The 13,644-nt window shown below is 40.6% G+C and overlaps 1 protein-coding gene across 1 annotated transcript in view; it reads right to left on the bottom strand.

Annotated features, from left to right (window-relative positions):
* Positions 1 to 1,288: 1,288 nt before the first annotated feature.
* nr3c2 (nuclear receptor subfamily 3, group C, member 2) overlaps positions 1,289 to 13,644 on the bottom strand; it is a 72,382-nt gene continuing 60,026 nt past the window's right edge. Inside the window, exons 7-9 of the mRNA XM_032542043.1 lie at positions 10,771 to 10,901; positions 3,479 to 3,636; positions 1,289 to 2,689 (exon numbers count right to left, since the gene is read on the bottom strand). Coding sequence (XP_032397934.1) covers positions 2,534 to 2,689; positions 3,479 to 3,636; positions 10,771 to 10,901 — 445 coding nt within the window. The 3' untranslated portion in view covers positions 1,289 to 2,533. The remainder of the gene's footprint in view (positions 2,690 to 3,478; positions 3,637 to 10,770; positions 10,902 to 13,644) is intronic.

Genomic DNA, 13,644 nt, shown 5'->3' with positions numbered 1-13,644 from the left:
GGTCCCCTAATACTGTATCTGAAGTCTCTTTCCCAAAATTAAGTTTCCAGATCGGCCCATCTGAGCTTCAATTTTCTCAAAGGCAGAGCAGGATGCCCAGGGCTCGGTTTACACCTATCACCATTTCTAGCCACTGGGGGACCATAGGCAGGCTGGGTGAAATTTTCATGTCATGGGACATTTAAAAAAACAAAACATAAACCTCCCCCTTTTCTGAACCCCCCCAAATAATTTGCGCACAGTCCCTAATGACAGCTGTGCTCATGCCACCTCCATCTCTTTGTACACCAATCTTTACACAATTACCGCCAACAGAAGAGACCTCATGGTGTACCACACAGTCATCATTATGAGAAACGAGGCCACAAATACATTACACCAGCACCCGGCTGGGCTAATGATGTCATGTTGTCTAACTTTAGGCTGGGTGACCATGCAGAAAGTCTTTTCCTGCATCATCACAGTTGCTTATCAAAACAGACAATTCCTGCTAGCTGCACTAATGCCTCATTTCACATTGTATCTTCTCTGTGCAAATCTAAATGTGGAAATAGGATATGGCTAATCCTATAACATAAAATGCATAATACCCACACTGAAAGAGCAGATCAACTATGCACATGCTTGCTTGCCAGAAAACACACACACACACACACACACACACACACACACACACACACACACACACACACACACAAAATGTAAATACACACTCACAGGGCACAAAAAAAACAAAACAAATAATCAGACGCCCCCACTGTATTCTCATCTAGCGGCTCTATCGCTTTTCAGTAGCATCATAGTAGTATTCCACAACTACCCAAAAACCAGTGGGGTGTGAGAAAAGTTAATGGTCCAGACGACTGGGCCTTCCATACCTAAAATAGTAGTACTTGGCCCAATGATTAGAGTAAGGAAATCAACTAAATTAGGAAATATGATAATACAGTACCAACAGTTCTTCATCAAGCATTCATCCACATGTACCTCAAAACATCTTCTGTACAACCGCTGAATAGAATGTGTTTTAAGAATTTGTTAATACCTATACACACCTGCCTGTTTTTTGATACATTAGCCGTTTGCTGTAAGCACTGCAGAGTAATGCTCCATTTTGGATTATATCAACTTTACAGAGTATGTGTTTAAACTGCATGTCCATATAAGTGTATTGTACAGTATGGACTGTCTACGCGTTACTGTACATGTTATGCTTTGCCTGGCTTTGTAAAAATGAAGCACCTTAATGAAAAATGACTGGCTTGTCAAAAACTAAACCTTTGCAACACACTTTTATAAAACGCTTTTTATTATTTCTGGGAAGAGTAGATAAGTGTTGGTTCACAAAGGGCTGGTTTTGCTTCATTGTGAGTAAAAACAGACATTTGGACAGCTGCTCTGGAGATAACACAAAACACAATTACTATGGATGCACCTCAGTCAAATCCATTACCAGCGGACTCTACTGAAATTATTTCCGTAAATGCGTGATGTTTTCCATTCTGTGACACTCCTGACCATTTTTGCACAAAGGTAAAATCGCTCATCAGTATTGTCTTAATTCTACACAACGTCTAAAATAACGACTTTATGACATGGGAGCTTCATGTGCAAGCTTTCTTTACACAAGAGAAAATTTTTTTTTAATTTAACAGCTTTAGCTTTGGACATTTGCATATTAGTTTTGATTGTTTTACTACATCATTTAATTTTAAAAAACGCAGTATGTGAAGGTTAATGATGGCTGTTATGACTGATTGATTCAAAATTGGACTTTTTAGATTTAATGTAACTATTCAACTTATGATGATGCTTGTATAGCCCTTGGAGTATATTCAAATAGACCTTTCACCTTACAGTCTAGAATTTCTGCCTCCTCATAATGTCCTTTGCCCTGTAGTCTTGCAGTATGCTGCTACACTGCAAAGCGAAATCTAAGTATTAGCATATCTTTTTATAATTTTATAGTGCTATTATGTGTGAAAGACTGCATAAGCCACATTACATATTTGCAAAGACTTGCTCTCTAGATTTGTAAGGGAATCAGATTTTAGTGCATGTGGAGTGCATCTGTGCATTCGTGTGAAGGCATGTGGACAGCATGTGTATCAATTTCCCACTACTTGTGTGCGCGTGTGCGAACGCAGTGACTGTATCTAGCGCATCCTAACAACTGTATGGCTTTATCTCCATAGAAAATAGTGTTATCGTCTTTGGGGCAAGGGGGGGCACGGGGTGGGGTACTCCAGGATGCTTTGTCACATTTATCTCAAGTCCTTCTCAGCGTGTCACGCTCGGCTCTATGAACTATTCACAGCTCTGACCACCCTCGTGGTGACTGCGGGGTCAAATCAGTTCTCCCCTTTTAAATTCTGTCACCGCGTCACTTGACTTTTCCCATCTAAGGCGAGGACGCTGCCATACTGGGCGACCGGGTGCGAGCCAACTCGTCTGGCCTTTTTTTCGCACATCTTCTTTTCTTCCTCCTCTCTTCCAGTTATTTATGCCTCTTCTGTCCCGACTGCTAAGTGAGTCACTTCTTGTGGAAGTAGATTGTGTGAGTGAGGCCTGACTCCACCTTTGGTATCTGGTCACTGATGATCTCCACCAACATTTCAGGGAACTCCACCTTCAGGGCCTGGGACTCACGAAAGGTGTAGAAACAGAAGTCCAACAGGTTCCCCACCAGCTGGACAACACAGACACACAGTTTGATGAGAAACATACTATATTAGTAGTTTTTTCTAAATTTTATAGGATGTTATGACTCATATGTGAACTTTTTCTATAAATGTGAGAATTTAAGTACATTACTGTATATTCATATGAGTTTCATATTCGTATTTGTTTACATTACGGGTTGGCACTGACCCCTTTACAACTCTTTTCAGCTCACCACTTGGGGGCACCACTGATTTTTTTCTAGACAGCCCTCCTCTAAAGAAGGGTCCTATGTTCAACACTAGCCCCATTTACTCAGTGGCCATTAATCTCTGTGACCCCTTGCTTGCTGACTCTCAATTAATGGGGCTTTGCCTACACTGTTGTTATGCCACATACCGGTTGACCCATGCAAAAGAAGAAAAAAAAGAATAGTGATTTAGCACATTTACTCCAGTGCCCACTGTGTACTCTGCTCCAATAAACTGTGAGCTGGCATTGATCCCCTTCTGTTCCATTCACCAATACAGGCTGGTCACTTTCTTTTCCAAAACTACCTCCCCCGTAGGGAGAGATTGGGATGCAATAATCCTTATTCCAAGTCCCAGCACTATTGAACCGCTAAGTAAATGCATTATCCTAATCCACTATGCTGCCATTTTACTCAAAACACATCCAGGGATATTAGAAGCCCCAAAGTGCCACTGGACCCCACGCTTCGTGTGTGAAGACATGGCTTACCGAGAGGCTGCCAAGGGAAGCCTGTGCGGTCCTGTAGGCCATTGGCATTGGAAGCAGACGGGGCAAGGGTACTTACATCATGCATGGCGTCCAGTAGCTTGGTGAGCTGGAAGAAGCGCTGCCAGGTTTGGCCAGAGTTGTTGGTTGCTTTTCCCACTGAACGCCGGAGCTCCTTAATGTAATTAACCCTCATCTCCTCGAATGCCGCCTGGTTCTTCAGACCCTCTTTGGGAACTGGTGAACAAAACAAATCCTTCTGTCATCAGCTGGATTTATTGGGTGGACAACAATCTGGGTTTTAGTGTTATGATCCAATATTGACACAAAAAACAACTGATATGAGGTCTGTGTGGATACTGGGCAGTTTGTTGGTCTATACCGGTAGATTTGCATGTTTTACAGTTTACAAAACCTTTACCGATGGATCTGGAAGACTTTAATTTATCACAATGGACATTTAGTTGGATGTAGAGTTGGGCAGTATGACCACTGTGAGATGATGTCAACCATCAAAAGTGTTGCTGTTTACACAGAGGTAGTTATCACTTTAATGTCTCTGGTTGTAAAAAGCCATTGCAAGCAATGTTATAAATGTTTGTAATAAACCTAACATAAATAAACCCATAGGACAAATAATAGTAAACAAATGATGTAAAAATGTTTTTTAAAAAAGTATGGTCTCGTGATTTTAATAAGACTACCTGATTTATTGGAAAAATAATAAAAGAGTTACTTTTCAGCATCCAACAATTAATTCTTTGCTGTCAAAGTTAGTTTAAATTTGAAATAAGGCACATTCATGTTGAGAAATGCGTTTATAAAGTGACGTTAAAAAGAATGAAATTACTGAAAGCTCACTCTAATGGTTTACCTTTCTCTACTTTCAAGTTTCTCTGACTTAGTTTTCCTACTATACAGAAATTAGTCTGTATAAGTCCCAAAATGTTGGGTTAACTTTAAAAAATGCTCATTAAACACCATTTGCAGTTAATGGGCTAAGCCACGTACAGACGTCAGTGTGTTCCTTACATGTTGAAATGTATAACTGTCTAAAGGGTAATTAGAGGTGTTCAGTGAATTACGCTCCAACTCCCACACCATGGCCTTTTTTTTTGACAGTTTTCCAGTTGACAATCTGAGCCTATTTAGCAATTCATTACAACCACTTTCACCATTTCAAGAAGTAATTTGTTTGCGACTGATTCATGAAAGCCAACTGAGCTACTGGAAGGCATTGATTAAAAGTTATCTCGGCAACAGTGACAGCAAAAGAAAAATCAATACAGATAAGATTTGAACATTTGTTTCTTTTTCTTCTTATAAACTGTCTGGCTATCTGATAATCCATTGGCATGTGTTTCAGTGATGATTCCACATCCAAAAAAGTCAAATGGGGTCAAATGCAGCCCGTCACAGTTTCATAATGAGGTGAAAATATTTTTTCCCTTCTCCACTGAAAGGTCACCGACAGATGATTCGACTCATCGACTTTCAGGCGGCAGCCCTGGGAGCTTAATGATTTTGTCAACCAAACCTCATGCATCAAGCTGTTTGTTCAATAACCAGAACTGTTAAATAACTGCAACCTCCATTCCCATCATTATGATTTGGATGGTGGCAACAATGCACTTTAAATAAAAAGGCAATGTAATGGGAGTGAAGAATGATATACAGACACTGCACCATGAGGATGTATCAAAATGTCTACAATGTCTTTCTCTCTGACTCACTCGTTCTCCCTCACTGTGCAGTAGAACAAAGTCACAGATGTGGAAGTCTGCCAAATCACTAAAAGACATTCAGCTGCTGGCTACCAGAATAAGAAACACCTCGCCTCTCAAAGAGCACACCTCAGATCAGTCTGAGGGAACGCCTTCAGTTGTCCTTCAGCCAAGACTAAGATATGACGATATACAGTATACCATGAGGTACAATCGTACCAAAGCAGCTTTGCCTTTAATGCCTGTGCGTGTCAGGCCATCTCAGGCAAGGCTGCAAATCAATGAGTGGGAATGCTTTATGGTAACATGATTTTTGCATAGAGTCGCTGAAGTACTGTACCTCGATTTGTAAGATATTTAATTGGCTGTTAGACAAAAGCAGGCATTCTGTTCTGGTTATTTACCCATCAACAGTTTCTAATTCATTTCCCAGAAACATAACTATATCACAATATAACATTACATACATCATGGCGGAAGATTGTATCCACGACTTCCACTCCGACTTAATAAGTGTTAATAATCAGCCAGGTAAAATGGATACAGATTCGGTAATTACAAAACGTAATTAGAATTTTTATGTGGAATAGGGTTGCAAATTCTGATTATTTTCATCATTTGATCTGTTGATTATTTTTTCGATTAATCGGTTAGTCTATAAAATGTTGTTTTGTCCCACCAACAGCCACATATTCAGTATACAATCGCATGATATAATTATTAATTGAGAAATGTTAATTCTGTTGTTAAATGTTAAAAATTAATTTGATAATAGTTGCCAGTTCATTTTCTGTTGATAGATGGTATCTCGTCCTGCAGTGCGGTTCACCTCTCTGACAAATAGCTATTAGTCATTCATGTTTCATCAGTGAAGAAAGCCCAAAGAAGCTCCGAATCCCACGTCAACAGCTACAGTATAGAAAACTAATGGTCGAATAGACGGTGGTTTTAATGTCTTGTACATTTTTATAGTGTTTATAAAAACTAACAAAAATATATTGTTGAGCAGAATGTGAAATTTGGACCCATAATGGTTTGAATGGCTTCCCTTTAAAAACTAAATCATGTGCTTCTTGAGTACGTTTGAGTAGCCACTAGCGAAAAGCAGCAACTGACAGGACCTGTTGTGATTCCTGCAGAATGAATAGCCATAAGCAAAATCCTGCTTCATGTCAGTTATTATTGAATCTTTTGGAAAACAGATCATTGTAGGTCAATAAATCTAAGTGTGTGTGTTTGTCTAGCTTCATCACGTCTGCTCTATCTGTCTTTTTCTATGTCGTTCTCATCACCGTACTGTGATGCACAATCACCTTCAAGCATGTCATATGAGGCAGAGGAAAGCAGATATGAAAACAAATTGGACCCTGGTGCAAAGACCGTGATTTCTGCACTTTATTTCATGTCTGACATGGTGAGAATGTGCTAAATCCCAGGGCCGCCCAGACCCAGAGACCTTTTGTTTTCCTCCCACTGACCCACATACGCCTTGATTAGAAACCAACCTGGCGTTACCATGAACGGCCCCAAAATAGGACATTTATATCGCCTTCGCTGCTTTAAAATGGATGCTCGCTGCAGGTGTAGAGCCTTTTCAACTAGGTTATATTTCGTGCAGCTGCATTATTGTACCAAAAGCCCAGGAAAGCTCTCTTTCTAATGCACATACCACAAAGAGGCAAACATAACTCATGCAGCTAGGAGATGCCCTTACCATGTGTGTCGCTGAAGGACATGCAGCTTCCTGCTCTAGGTTGGTGGTACATACCAAACTGCCAGAGATTTAAGATATATAATACCTGATACTTTCATTAGGTCATTTCTACAACTAGCCCTGAGCATGACTCCTGTAACAATTAAAGAAAGCGTTGTCCATCAGGAAATTTGAATCTAAATATCACCCAAGAAAAGTAATGACTGGATAGACTGAAAAAAATTATCACATGATTTAAAATGAACAGGCTTTTGAAATGTGAATGAGGCTATAGGAGAACAATAAAAAATGGAGATAATCTAGCAATATGTTCTACTCGTGTGTAGGTGAGGAGTGTAACTGGCTTGTGCAGGCCAACGCTCCTGTACCAAATCCAAACAGGGTCACGAGATGCCACAGGCTCAATGAAAACCAAAGTCAGAAAGGAATAACAGCCCTTCTCTCTCTCTCTCTCTCTCTCTCTCTCTCTCTCTCTCTCTCTCTCTCTCTCTCTCTCTGCTGTAATGCAACATTTTTCAAACCAGCCTAAAGGCATACACACACACACTCAGAGACTCCATAGTACTTGCTCAGCTGACAAGTTCTGACAACTCTTCTGTAAACATTTCTGCCGCTACTCCTTCCACAAGGCCAGCGCATAACCTCTGAATGAATGTAACGAAGAGAGCTTCCTAAAGTGCCACAAAAAAGAAATGCTTTTGCTGAAATGCTTATCAAGCCTCTATAGAATACAGGAATGTATCTGCTGCACATTAAAAAACAAAGCACTCGATGAATATTTTCTTCCCCTTCTCTCTTTATATGTTAGGGCTATATTTTGACTACATGAAATAACTGGAGCAGATTGAAGCACCTTGAATTCACTGGTTCAGTTCTGTATCCCAGCTTCTTTTATCCGCACCCTCTCCTTCCAAATACCAGCTCTGGGTTTGAAGGAAGTAAAGAAAAATAGCAGGTCTTGGAGCATTGCCTGGCACTTGACTGGCCTTTATTAAGTACAGCAGGACTCTCTGGAAAACCTCCAGAGGACCAGTGAGGAGAAGAGAGGGAGGCCGCAGCAACAGAAGGACCAGCTCTGCCAACCCCCTTTGTATTCTCTTTCTTTTCTCCCCATAGCTATGCACCTGTCTCTTTCTCACCAACACATGGTCTTACTGTCAACATTAGTCTGATTTCACTCTTTAAATCTCCCTTTTCTCTCTTAGTTTCTCATCTTCTCTGTAGTCTTTCTCTTCCTCCTCTCTCCCAACATCCAATAGCTGAAGTCCAACTGGAGCTCTCCTGCTTCCAGATGACTCAACAACACTGAGTTTTTTGTATGGAAAATGCATTCCATCTCCACCTCTTCCATATGTCCCTGTACTATAAACCAACCTTATGCCATCGGTCAGGGATATATTGTACGTTTAACAATCTACTGACAGACATACTTTCTATTCTATATACAGTATGTGCTACTGTAAGTACAACCCACCAATCATTGAAAATAATAACTTGTATAAGTTATGGGTAGTGTCTAGAAACTGCCTTCCAGCAGGGTCGGACTGCAGGTGTGCTGTTTTCATAACATAACTTTCAAATCAATTCATATTTTGGTTAATATACTACAAGATTGCATTTGAAGTCTGATCTATTTTTCTGTATTGCAAAAATGGATCGGAACTAGACCCAGGAAAGACGACCAAATGGAATTCTTTTTGACAAAAAAAGGTCGTCAAACTTGATAGTAATGGCTATTTGATAAGCATGAGTTTCAGTTGCTCTGTTAAATTTATTTTTCAATTAATTTGATTAAAATTGGATCTACATGATTAGTTCAAAGCCACTGACATACTTGCTACATTGTCTGAGCAGCTTCGACCATCAATTGTTTGTAATGGTAATGATACAGAACTATTAACTTCTTCTACTGGGGCAGCTGTGGCTCAGTGGTATCAGTGGTTGCCTGCTAATCAGAAGGTTGGTGGTTCGATCCCTGCCCCTGCAGTCATTGTCGAAGTGTCCTTGGGCAAGACACTGAACCCCGAGTTACTGAGCAGGTGGCACCTTGTACGGCAGCCCCGGCCACAGTGTATGAATGTGCGTGAATGGTGAATGTTTCCTGTAGATGTAAAAGCGCTTTGAGCAGTTGTTAAGACTGGAAAAGCACTATATAAATACAGCACATTTACTGTATGCACTCATTATTACTCATTCTGGATAATGGTGTCAGTTAATCGGGCAAAATGTAAATGTCAAATTGAAGAAGTTGTGATGCTAAAATGAAGTTAAGTTCACCACGGTTGTGTTTTCGCCCATCTGAGTCCAGCATTCAAACACCACTTTCAGAGGCCTCTAACTGCCAATAAATATTTCCACTGATTGGCACTGGTGCTGAAGTTCAAAGAGTTTGAAGTTTGGCCAGCATGCAGACTCTTCAAAAAGCCAAAAAGCTCACCACAATTCTTACTCAACTACCCCACTCACCACCCCCCCTACCCTCATCTGCCTCTCTCTCTAAATATTGATTGACACAAACAAATCACACACAGATAGGTACCACGTAGACATGCATGAATACTAGACAGCAGCATGTCTCGTGTGTCCCAGTGTAGTTCAAAGCTTTGTGATGATCTTTTTATTAGTTGCGAGCGGGTGTGGCCGGTGTAGTTGTTACACAGCTGCCATCCAGGAATATTTAACTGTTCCTATTGAAATGACAGCAGCAGCTCACAGGGTGTTGAGGTGGTGGAAAAACCAGTGCTTTCAGTTTCCAACTGAGCAACCTGGTCCAACACGTCCTCTCTGTGAAGCTGCAGTGCCTGTGGGCGCAGTTTGGCTGAGAGTGGCAACACAGTGGGACCTTCTTCTAGTGAGTGATAGACATATTCTGTTTATCCATGGGCAATTAAAAAAGTTAAAAAATATAATACAGAGTACCCCTCACTCAGAGAATGGAAAAATGAAATCACTGCTCCCTTTTTTTGTTTGCATGTAGATATCGCTACACAAGACATGATCATGGGTGCCGGGAAGGCGGGTACGGTCGATCACTGCCAAAACGGTCTCAAAGGTGTGTGGTGGATGGAACGGAACAGAACAGAATACACCTTTTCAATGCATTTCCTAGACAACACATACTGTATCTCCTGTTCACAATAAACCACAGATTATCAGTGGATTTAAAAATATGAGCACTGTTGATTCTGATGAATCCTGCTTCCAACTGCACCACCATAAAGGTTGAATCAGGGTACAGCGTAAGTCGCAGAGCACACTGGTTTGAGTCCCAAATTAACATGATGAGTATCACAGCAGACTATCCATTTATGGGCAACATGTTCTCACAAGAAGTTGGTACTTTCAACTAGAAAACGCTCCCGGCCATGGAGCAAGATTAATCCAGAAATAATTTTAAGACGACCTGGCCATCTCAAAAACATTGAATAATCCCACATGAACTCTGTTGGGATGACTTTGAATGCAGCATCTGAAGAAATCAGATGCATCCACCTCTCAAAGGCGGGAGTTGCTTAAAAAATGATATCTGCATGGTCAGCCCTAACTGGGACAGTGCAGTTCAGTCATTGCAATGAAATGTGGCATCTGTAATCGGGCACAAGGGTGGTCTAGAGTGGTACTGAACAGCAATCACTATTAGTAGTGGCCAGTGAGTATACCTTAATGCCAGGACATTCAAGTTTTTAACATTTACAGCGCTAATGTTACGGTTTGTAATTTAGTCAGTTTGAGTTATGGATACACTGAAAGATGAAGTCATTCTTGTTTGGAATTGATGTTGACTACATAATACTTTTTTAAGTAAGTTTTCAAATTACATTTCATGATACCATTAGTAATTTGTGCTTGCAGGGAGAGAAAAAAGCAGTTTGAGCAGGTGGGTATATAATGATTAAGTAAGTGCTCTTGCAGTGCCTGTAGCTCACTGCTTACCTGTGCTGAGAAGCAGAAGGACCTTCATGGAGAGGAACTCGTCGTAGGTTAGCTGCAGTCGTAGAAACTCCAGGCTCACCTGCCTCATGCCCAGACACAGGTCGTACATGGCTGACTGCTGCATGCGTTCCCTGGAGAAAGAGAGGAAGGAGAAACATTTCAAGCTCCACAAAAAGTAGTATTTCTTTCAGAACCCCTGTATTAGTGTTAGTTACAATCCATCATCCGTACTCACTCATCTACTCATCTATTCATTTATTTACCCACTCATTCTGATTTTATGTCATTTTTTTATGTGACTTACTCATTACCTTCCTAACTCCATTTCTAGTGGAGCCCAGTGAAACAATATTTCCACACAGTGCAGAGGAGGATTCTGCTAGTCTGGGCTAAGAGCAGAATACCAAATCCCCCCAGATTGCAGTGCAGTATCACAGCACAAATGCGCCACTTTTCGAAGGATTTGGCAGCCTACAAAACACCCCATATCTAACCCTAGTCACCCTAAACACATTTAAGGATGTGTAACTTCCAACATAAGTATGGTGAAAGAAATTACATGAATATATGTTAAGCACAGAGATTTCCATGTTTACTAAACAGGTTTATGTGCATCCATGTGTCAAAAATACATCATTAAGTGTGCATTGCAATCGAGGATGCTTGACACGCATAACATTTTCTCACTCCCCTTCTCTCTCTCACAGACATTTTATCAGCAAGATCATCTCGGTAACGTCATATAGTTCACAAAAACAGGAAAGGGACATTAGTAGGGGTAAAGCGTGAGCCAATCAAAAATGTGCTCTGCAGATGCCTCAGATTCAGGGGCTTTAGATTCCACTTCTCTTTAATAGATGTCACCATCACATTGAGACTACAGTAATTAAACGCAAGTGGTGTAGCTTGACTCAAAAGAGTTTGGGGTTTTACCCACAATACGGTGGAACCACATCATTAGATAGGCAGTGAGGGTGGAGACTTCACTCTGATAACAACTAGACAAAACATTTTGTAGAAGAGACCAAAAGCAGCCGATGGGAAATGAGTGCATAATGATCAGACAGATTCTACAGTATTTTCTGTGGAACAGCAGTCTGTCGGCCTGACTAAATAACCGCTAAACTGTGACGTCTGGGAGAGACGCAGTCCTGTTTCCCTGCCGAGCTGCACTGTGTATGTGGGCAGTTTCACAAAGTGCAGCATAACATCATTTGATACAACTTTGGGCTGGAGTTTCTAAAGTCTCCACACGTTCTCTTCCTCCCTCTCTCTCTTTCTCTATCTCGCACTCTCTTCCTGAAATCAATTTTGCTGAATCACTGCCCAAAATGAGCTGCTGGTTTTGGGTCAGAATGAAAAAAAACTGGCAGAAATCTCTCCTTCCCACCTTCTCCCTTTCTTTTTCCCGTCTGTCTACATCTCTCCATCTCTGTCTTGCTCTCACTCGCTTTCTCTCTCGGTCTTAAACTCACTCTCTGTCTCTGTTTCTATGGTAAAAGATTCAGGAAGGAGCGCAGAACTGAGGAAAAAAAAAAGAAAGATTCACTTTTGGCTGGAAGAAGCCAACTCAATATTATTGTCAGAAATGTCTACCTGAAATCACAATGAGTCATTGTCTTCAGTAAAATATAATCTCTAAATATATATTTTTTTAATGTTTTCATATTTTTTAATATTGAAAGATGAAAAGGTCTTACAGAGATACATCAGAAATGCTTTTTAGCCTTCAAGCCTCTGAGTGGGTGGGCCAACGTGTGTGTTTGATTGAAAGCTGAGCTGGCAGGGGAACAGTGACACAATGTAATTCATCTAGCACTGGTAACTGCAGTTCACAAGCCAAGGACAATGTTTTGTTAGCGGTATTGACAAAACGACCACACCGAATAGCATCTAAACTGACTGACACTGACTGACATTTACACTTAAAGGTAAACATTAAGCTCTTCATTGTGCTACAAATGACTAGTTAATTAGCTATCTAGCTTGCAAACTGATATTGGAAGTGCACTTTCCACTGCTGGTTGCGGTCCATGTTGTTAGCCAATAATAGAGCAACTACATACTGCTTTCTGTGACTGTACATGTTTAAAATATAGACTAAAATGAAAGGATTTGTTTGGCTGTAAAAGAAAAAAATCTCTATATTCATACAGAAACTCAACAGTGGTAAAGGCACAAACAGGGAGTGCTGTCTTTAAACTAAATAATATAAAAATTATTTAGAATTTTATCTTTTCTGTACGGTGTCTGTGGCCAGTAGAACTTACTGCCAATGCTTTTGGAGCATTACTTATACTATATGTTAGAGTTCATGAATCATTTCTAACTTTATACACAGCAGATACATTGTTCCTGTCCGACATGTACATTAACTGAATCATGGGTGAGTGCCCAGAACCTTTTGGCAAATAGCTTTGTTTTCTATTTTCACATCAAAGACTAAATGACACAGATTGCGCAGGCTTGCTCTGTATTTAGTCTAAAACGCACATCTGTCTTTGCAGTATTTACGCTCAATCAGTGACAGATTCCATTCTAATAGCTAAGTGAGTGGACAGTCTATTCAATAAATGCTTTAATGCCCTGGGTCAATAAGCACTAAGTAGCTATGGAAACACGTATAAACTGCCCGACCCCTAAAGAATGGAATCAGCAAAGTTTCGAACTAATGTCCTCATTTTTTGACAGAGTTATCAATGAACAAAACAACATACTGTACGTTAACAACAAGCAAGCAACACACCTCGACCTGATAACAGGCCCAAAAAGACACAATGGAGATGGCAGTGACATCCAGGCCACCACCATCTCCAGCTGGTCAATTGGACAGGCTTGTAGTAAATGCTTCATATACAGCATCAGCAACATACT

The sequence above is a fragment of the Etheostoma spectabile genome, chromosome 2 (genome assembly GCF_008692095.1).
Source record: "Etheostoma spectabile isolate EspeVRDwgs_2016 chromosome 2, UIUC_Espe_1.0, whole genome shotgun sequence".
Lineage (NCBI taxonomy): Eukaryota > Metazoa > Chordata > Actinopteri > Perciformes > Percidae > Etheostoma > Etheostoma spectabile.
The sequence above is the reverse complement of the archived record's forward strand: the minus strand, read 5'-3'. Positions and strand labels throughout refer to the sequence as shown.